General features: G+C 50.3%; 1 protein-coding gene across 2 annotated transcripts in view; it reads left to right on the top strand.

The window, feature by feature from the left end:
* The first annotated feature begins 357 nt into the window (after positions 1 to 357).
* Positions 358 to 8,704, top strand: part of MVB12B (multivesicular body subunit 12B) — a 184,240-nt gene continuing 175,893 nt past the window's right edge. The window contains exon 1 of one of the 2 annotated variants that reach the window (XM_025888621.2): positions 358 to 557. In XM_025888621.2, coding sequence (XP_025744406.1) covers positions 492 to 557 — 66 coding nt within the window. In that variant the 5' untranslated portion in view covers positions 358 to 491. Of the gene's footprint in view, positions 599 to 8,704 lie in introns of both variants that reach the window. The other variant, XM_025888622.2, reaches the window with a different exon arrangement.

Raw genomic sequence — 8,704 nt, 5'->3', positions numbered from 1 at the left:
CCGAGGCCTGCGGGCTCGGTGCCCGGCCCGCCGCGGGGACAGGCCCAGCGGCCTCTGCCCAGAGCCCGCGTGCGCCGCGGCTTCTCGAACACCGGCTTGGCCTTGCGGCGGGCAGGCGGGAGGGAAATTAGGGACCCGAATGCCAGCAGTCCCCCCCGCCCCCTGGGCCGGACAGGTGAGGGTCCCCGAGAGCCACCCCCCGCCTGGGTAGGCGGTGAGGCGGCCCACCTGTGCCCAGGCCTCTGCGGCCATCTGCACAGACTGGAGACAGTCGTTTCACTGGCCCAGCCTGGGGTCCAGCTCTCTGTGGTCACGTGGTGCAGACCAGCTTGCACCTGAGCCTTGAGCATCGTCTGGGGTGCGGCCTCCTCTGTGACCTGGACACAGCAGAGAGGACACCCAAATGCCAGGGCACCTGTCTAAAGGTGAGGTGCCCAGCCTGGGCAGCCAAGACCCAGAGTACCCATCCTGGAAGCGTGGTGGGAGTGTTGATGAGCACCCATAAAGACTGCAGCCTAAGTGAGGCTCCCGGGCAGGGGCTGGTACAAGAGCTATGGGTGAGCACCAGGGAACATCAGATCCCCAGCGACAGGCCCAGGTGAAGAAGGCAGACCCATGAGCATCTTTGTCCTCTTTGTTACCAACAGACAACTCTTCCTAAATTACCAGCCTTTCTCACTACCAAAGATGTGACTCTTCTGTCCCCTGCCTCTCAGCCTCTTCAGCAAGGAACAGAGGAAGGCCCCAAGAAGGCAAAAGGCAAATGGTCGTTGCCCCTTCTCTGCTCCCCACCCCCACTCAAGAGCCAGCGCCCACTCAGATTTCTGCCACAAAAGCCACAGCAGGCCAGCGACTCTTTAGGGGCCTTTGTCTCTGTTGGTTCCTTCTCAGTATAATCTCATCGTACATTTCTCGACAGCTGGCTGGATCTCATCTCATTTTAACAGGGGGTGGAAAAAAGTCTTATCAGCTGCACCAGAGAAGCCTTAGAAAAGTTAGGGGATAAGCTCTGCGGAAAGCCAGACAAACCAAAAAGCTCAGGGTACTCAGAAGGTTAGTTACAGGGCACAGGGGACACCTTTCTTGTTCACTGGAAATTGTTGTGGTACTTTGAGATATTGGGCCATGCAGAGAATATTTAAATGGAGCCTCTGAGGGGTGGGACCTCTGCTGGGATCTGGGCATCAAGGCCCATGTGAACCAGTTGATTGGTTCATTTGAGCCCAGAACCATCTTTTCTGATCAACATTTTTCCTTCTTTCTGCCTAGCTCTTAGGCCACACTCCTGATTTATGCTGAAGGCATTTCCCTGCCTGCCTCCATCCCACTGGTGGGCTTTCCCCACATCCAGCTGCAGCAGTGCACCATGGTTAAATGCAAGGACTTTAGAGTTAGACCTCAGCTGAATCCTTGGCTTTCCTACTTACTGTGTGTTCTTGCATAAATTAATGAACTCTTTTGAGCCTCAGTTTCCTCCTCTGTAGAGTGAGGCTAATATCTGTCTCATAGGATTATGGTGAGCCGTGAATGAAATATTGCAAGAGAAGCATTTAACTCTGGGTCTGCCACCGGGCAAGTGGTCAGTAAAAGTTAGTGATTATCCTTAAGTGTTTGTTAACTTATTAATCAGAAGAGTAGCTTCATTTTTACTTTTTCTTTACAGTGTCCTTTTGTTTGTGGTTATTATTTAGCTCTCCTTAGGACAACTAGGAGGAGATGAAAGAGTAAGAAGAACACAGGGCTTGGATTTGGGGGTTTGGATTTGAATCTTAGTCTATTTCCTGCAGTCCGAGTGACCCTAGGCACGTCATGGAACCTCACGGAGCCTTTCTTTCTTTCTTTTCTTTTCTTTCTTTCTTTTCTTTCTTTCTTTCTTTCTTTCTTTCTTTTCTTTCTTTTCTTTCTTTTTCTTTTTTATTCATTTGAGAGAGAGAGAACACCAGCAGGGGGAGAGGCAGAGGGAAAGGGAGAAGCAGACTCCCCACTGAGCTGGGAGCCGGACATGGGGCTCGATCCCAGGACCTAGAGATCATGACCCAAGCCGAAGGCAGATGCTTAACCATGAGCCACCCGGGTGCCCCTCACAGAACCTTTCTGAATCCCGATTTCCTTCTATGTAAAAGTGGCGTGAGAATATAACCTACCCTGTAAGGCTGAATGAGTTGATGTATGTGAATGCATGTGGCACTGCGGAGGGTGTGGGGGAGTCCTCACCAAATTTAGGTGGAAGCCAGAGGCAGACCCTGGTTTTCTGGGTTAGACAGTTTGGAGTGGGGAGGGGTTATAAGAAAAAGAAAACAAGAATATCTTGCTTTTGTACATTTTACAAAACCACCCGACCGTGTGAACACATTGCTGGGCCCTCCCAGGAGGGGGGTGAAGGGATGAGGGGTGGGGGTGGCCAAAGGTTCATTGCTAGTAGTTTCATGGCAGATCTGCTTCTGGGGGAGTCCGAATCCAAAAGTCGTGGGCCCCTCTGCCTCAGCAGGTTGGAAGTGCTCCATGCTTCCTGTTCAAAGAGCAACATTCGTTGCCACACTGGAAAGTAATGATGGAGTTGGAGCCAAGCATGGGAAATGTCAAAGGTGCTATTATGATGATGAAGATAACAAATGACTACATGGCTGATGTGGTGGGCTGAGGACACTGTATTTAGTTGGTTGCGGTTGAATGAGCAGAGTCTCCTTTGCTGGTTGGGTTGTGGGAGGGGAGGCCTGGAGTCCTTGAGTGAGCTGGCTCTCTCAGGCTGTTCTTGCTCTCTCGGAGGCCCTCCCTGGCCAGTGTTTCACTGGCCCCACTGGCTCTCCTTGGCCTTCTGCTTGCGGCTGCCCTTGAGAGTTGTGGTTTCCCTGCGTCCTGTGCACTTTGGCAGTGGGGTTGCCTGTGTTAGCTCTCCTCCTCTCCCCTCTGTGGGAGGCAGAGCCCCCCGCAGGCTGTACCTGACATTACCTCCCTTGTTGGGGACATCCTGTGGGGCACATATTTGGTTTACCTGACACACTTCTGGTGAGATGAGCTTGTGCAGGCTGAAATGTGAGAGCCCATGGGCCTGGAGCCGAGGGGCCACAGACCCAAGCTTTGTAGCTCCTCCTTCCCTGAAGACCGGAGGACCATCTTGTTGGGCTGTGGCTAGAATCAACATGAGATCTTTCTAGACACACACACACACGCACACACACACAAGGCATAGTGTGTGTGTATGTTTTAAACAGCTACTGATCAGCAAAGCAAAATATTCAAAAGAATATTCCTTGACCCTTTAGAACCAGAGCAGAATAAATGAATTCTTAGTGTGCTAAATAGCCCTCAGATGTTTATGAAAATGCAGATTCCAGAGCCTCACACCCAGACTTTCAATCAGAATATCTAGGGGAAGGGGACCCCAGAATCTCTGTGTTTAGTAAGAACCTTGGGTTGTACTTCTGCTTACTGAAACTCAAAAACCACACTTGTAGATGCCTTTTTTAAATTGTAAAACACACAGAAGATAAAATGTACCATCCTAATCATTTTCAAGTGTACAAACTGGTGGCATTAAGGACATTCACATTGTCAGGCAGCTAATCTCTGGAGCTTTTCCATCTCGCAAAACTCTATACTCATTAAACAGTTTCCATTTCCCCTCCCCCCAGGCTCTGGCAGCCACCATCCTACTTTCTGTTTCTATGAATTTGACTCATCTAGGGCCCTCACATATGTGGAATTATATAGTATCTGTCTTTCTATGACTGGCTTATTTCACTCCACATAATGTCTTCAGGGTTCATTCATGTTGTAGTATGTGCCAGAATTTCCTTTTTAAGCTGAATAATATTCTACTGCACGTATGTACCCATTTTGCTTATCCGTATCTGTCTGTGGACACTTGGGTTGCTTCTACCCTTTGGCTCTTAGGAATAATGCCTTTGTGAACACAGATGTACAAATATCTTTTCGAGACCCTGCTTTCAGTTCTTTTGGGTATATACTCAGAAGCAGAATTGCCAGACCCTAGAGTAGTACTTCTATTTTTAATTTTTTGAGGAATCCCCATACTGTTTTCTACAGTGGCTGCATTTCCATTTCCACCAACAGTGCAGCAGGTTTCCAGCTTTCCAAACCTTGCCAACACTAATTTTTTGGCTTTTGATAGGGGCCATCCCAGTGAGTATGAGGTGACAGCTCGTTGTGATTTTGGTTTGCATTCTCCTAGTGATTAGTGATGTTGAACATCTTTTCATATGCTTGTTGGCCATCTGTATATCATCTTTGGAGAAGTGTCTACTCAAGTCCTTTGCCCATTTTTTTTAAATCAAGTATTTGTTTTTTGCTGTTGTTGCTAAGTTGTAGGAGTTCTTTATAGATTTGGATTTTAACTCCTTAGCGGACATGTGGTTTGGAAATAATTTCTCCCGTTCCATAAGTGGTCCATTTCCTTCTGTCAGTTGTTTCTTTTGATGCAAGTTCTACAAGTTCTGTATACCATATAACCCTGTAGAGGAAATATTATCTATTATTCCCGTTGTAGGGGGCCGGACACTTGGGGCGGGTTGAGCTGTTGTGCCTGTGGTCACACAGCTCTAGGCGGTACGAGAGCCGGGATTCAAGCTCAGGGACCCCTGACTCCAGAGCTGGCGCCCTGTCCATTCCCATTCCCCCGCTGAGCTAATGACAAGGCCCACGGAAGTCTGCAGGCAGTGGCATGAGTTCAAGAAGCCTACAGTTACAGGAGAGGAAATACAAACGAAAAACTTGAGAATCTCTTCCTTCCTTCCCCTTTGCTTAGACCTTAGAAATAGCAGAGAAGTGCAGACAGGTTTTTAACTGTTTTGTTTATCTGTTTGTTTGTTTAAGCATTTCATAAGCTTGTTTCAGAGCCCATCTGCTACCCGCAGTTCCCCCAGTGGTGTGCGTTCGTTCACGCTGCTGCTGATCCGGCATCTTGTGCCTACAGTACCTTCGCTACTCTGCACCCTCTGTCTTTCCAGGAGGCCAGCTTGAGCTCCTGCCCTTCCCTCCCATCTCACCCTGGCAGAACGAAGTGTCCCCTCATGGGCAGTCCCTTTCTTTGGGATGTTTCCCCCAGCCTAGGAGCTCCGCGGGTGGCGGCCGTGCACTTCACCTGGGCCGTGCATTATCCAGTCTCGGCCCAAGCCCAGACCAGTTAAATCACAGCTTGGGGGTTGGAATGGGCAGCTGTGGTTTTTACTAACTCCTTAGGGGAGTCTTATGTGCAACCAGCCTGGAGACGCCCTGGCCCCTGCCAGGCCCTCATCCAGCCTGCTTGGACTGAGTCACAATCACTTCTGGATTGCTGGGAGTGCTGCAGTCCCGCCTCCCCGCCCCTGCAGCCTGCCTGTCCCTAGAATTGTGGTGTTTGTCCTGGGCTCATGGATGCCCAGCCTGGTGCTGCCATCGGAAGGGGCCCACGGGGCTGTTCTTGCCATTGTCCATGATGCTTCGTGTATCCTTCTTAATTCAGTGAAAGAGGGGCAGTTTTGAAAGGATGATGGGAACTTGATACATCCTTCCTTCCTTCCTCCCTCCCTTCCTTCCTTCCTTCCTTCCTTCCTTCCATCCATCCATCCATCCATCGATCCACCCACCCACCCGCCCCATAATCCATTTATTGAGCACCTACTGTGAGCTAGGCCCTGGGTGGACATAACAGCTTTGAACAGCTACTGTCCTACTGGGGAAAGTGTGCTACAACCTTCTGAGAGGCGAGGCTGTGTGTTTCTGTGTGTGTATACATGCGTGTGTGCACATGTGTATGCTAAGACCACGTCCTTGGTGAACAGCAGGGTTCTCCGAATGTGACCTGGATTTTGAATGGTGGGGCAGGTATCCTAGGGGAGGAACTAAGTGCTCTTGGCTGACCTGTTTGGGGAGGGAGAGACTGAAGGATTCTTTCTGAGGCTATTCCCCATGGATAATTACATTCAGGTTTTTGTTTCTGTTCATTCATTCATCAAACATCTAATGAGTACCTGCTGTCTAGTACTCAGAGTTCAGACTGGATCTGCTGTTTGGCCGTCACCTGGAGCTTGTTAGAAATGCCTTCTCAGGCCTCATCCTACACTTTGTTGTTGTTGTTGCTGGGAGTGGGTTCAAGAGTCTCTTTTAACAGACTCCCCAGGTGACTCACGCTTGCTAGTGTTTGAATCTCTGCTCCAGAATGTTGGATTGTCCATTGTTGTCATTGAGAACTCTCCCTCACTGCTTACACAAAGGCTCTCCGTAAATGTTCATGGGCTTACTGCTGTGTGCCAGGTCCTGCCAGGTACTGGGAATATGGGAGCTGCTTCAGGGGGAGGATGACACGTTCAGCCAGGACCTGCGGGTGGCAATAGCCAGCAGGGCACTAGATGCATACCTCTGAGTCTCAGGAGAAAAGTCGGGGCGGTGGAGGTTATTTTGGAAGCCATCAGCATACAGGTAGAAAGATTAGAGGACAAAACATATGAGAAGAAACTCTCAAGACCCCTGTGAAAGTCAGAGGGGAGGGTGGTGGTGGTGGGACGTGCCTGGCTGACCTGAAGCCAGGTGTTCTGATGAATTCCCACCTGGCAGCCCATTTGCTTGGTGTTGAGGTAATATTGGCATTTTCACTCTGTAAACCAGAGTAAGGGCGTGACTTACCTTACGTCCCTGAACATCAAGAGAACGTGTCTCTTGGGTCCTCCTGGGATGGTGTCCATTTGTAGAGCACCTGCCTTCTGTTGGGGCTCTCCTTCTTCCTTCTCTCCACGGGACAATATGGCACCAAGACTTGATGGGAGGGGGCAGGGCTGACCCTCGTTTGCAGTGTTTGTGGGCAGGTGGGGGTGGGGCACACAGTATACGGGAGATTGCCCCCCTACCCCCAGCACTAGGTTCCCTGGCTGTGCAGAATCAGGCCTGTAAGAGGCAGGGCTTTGGCTAGGGCAGGGCTGTAGAACTTGATCCTGGATTTATTTTTGGAGAGTGAATTCTGGGATCTAGCCTTGTACTGTATGAGCTGCAGCAACGTGAACCCTAGGCCTGTATCCCATGATTTGTGGAAAATCCATTTGTTATACAAATGGTTAATAAAAATCTAAGCGTCGGTCAGATAGAATGGATGCATGTATACACCAGTTTCTTTTATTAGAAGTAACAGGCCTTTTCTGGGGGAAAGGAAGTGCTCACCATTGTTAGTTCCCTAGCGGGAAAATTCTTTGCGATCTAGGAGAGCTTAGAAAAATATTTGCTTTAGTTTCCTAATATCTTAGCAGCCTTCCCAGCAGCCTGTGGTCCGTTGCCCCCTGACCATACTCAACAGTGTGATTTGGCTTCTGATGGGGAAAGTGGTCCAGACCAAGTGCAGGAGGCATCAGGATGGCATTCTGAGGTTCCACAGTGAACGCCTCTCAGCCTGTGCACTGTCCTCCATGAGTAGCTCCAAGAGCTGGCTGGCCACTTGCTTGGGTGCTGCATGGGCTCAGGCCACAGCCTGCCATCTCCCGAGGAGGTAGGTCTCTGCACCTTCGCTGCATGCAGGCGGCCCAGTTTGTGTGTGGGGTGGTGTGCATTGGTAAAGCCTGGTCGTGGGCTCCCTCCGGTGGGAATGGGGCCGTGTCCTTCTGTACCTGCTAAAGATTTGTGGGCAAAAAGATGCCAGTCATCATGGGGCAGAAGGGGGCCTGGGTTCTTGCAGACCGCTGCTGCCATGGGAAGGAGGCAAAGTAGCTGCCCCACGATGGGCACAGCGGCAGCCTTCACTGGGGCACAGCCCGTTCTCAGTCTCCACCCCGCTGTTGGTCAGGTTCCCGTGGCGAGTGAAATATTTATCCACTGCTCTTCCCCAGCCCCGCAAGCTGGTGGATGTGGGGAGACAGTTTATGTCTTTTGGGCCCTTGACTTTGGATTTCAAACAAGCTGATTGCAAGTTCATCTTTCTGTAGGGACTTAATTAATCCACTGGTTTTGTCATTTCAATTACAGTAGCCCAATTTAACCTGCCCCCCCCCCAATACTTTGAAATTACTCTCCTCCAAAGTTGTGTGCGAGTCATGCCTTCAGCCCTGGGTGGGCAGAGCTGGCAGAACCCGAGTCTGGGTTCCTGCTGCGCCTCCTTTGATGGAGCGCCCCCTTCCCCCCTGCAGTTTTTGCCCCCCACCCCACCCCGCTGCTGGAAGGGCCTCCGTGGAGAGAGGTCTGAGCTCTGTTAGTTGGGTTTTGATTTCAGTACAGGAGTTGATAAAACGAGATAAACCCCAGGCTCACAGGGCCGGGGAAATTAAACAGAGATGATATCAAAGTTCCCCTGAGTTTTCAACTGTGATACAGTAGCTTAGTTTTCTCCCAGACTTGGGGCCGGGAGGCACGCCTTTGATTCTGAAACAATATTCAGCATCAGTTAAGCCCAGCACTGCTGACTTTTAGGGATTAAGTGCACTGTTGTAGTAATTCTTTGATCAGCTACAAGGGAGCAGTGTGCTGTCTATATGAGAGGCTTTATAGTTAAAGTTCATTTCTCTGTGAACCTGGGATGACAGCATTACCAAGGTGCTGCAGGCCTGGGCGCCGGGGCCTTCCCCAGGTACTGTTTGCAACACTGCAGGCAGAGTGGGAGGCGGGTTTTCTCCTACCCGGCCTTGTTGCATAGTATTCATCAGGTATGACGTGGAAAAAATCCTCCTGGCCTGGAAAACACACCTCACCCTAACTGATCCTTTGTAGCCCCAGTATGTACATGCAACAC

This window comes from Callorhinus ursinus, unplaced genomic scaffold (genome assembly GCF_003265705.2).
Source record: "Callorhinus ursinus isolate GAN/ISIS: 27379988/994484 unplaced genomic scaffold, GSC_fseal_2.0 scaffold24, whole genome shotgun sequence".
NCBI classification, from domain to species: Eukaryota; Metazoa; Chordata; class Mammalia; order Carnivora; family Otariidae; genus Callorhinus; species Callorhinus ursinus.
This window is presented reverse-complemented; position numbering and strand designations above follow the sequence as displayed.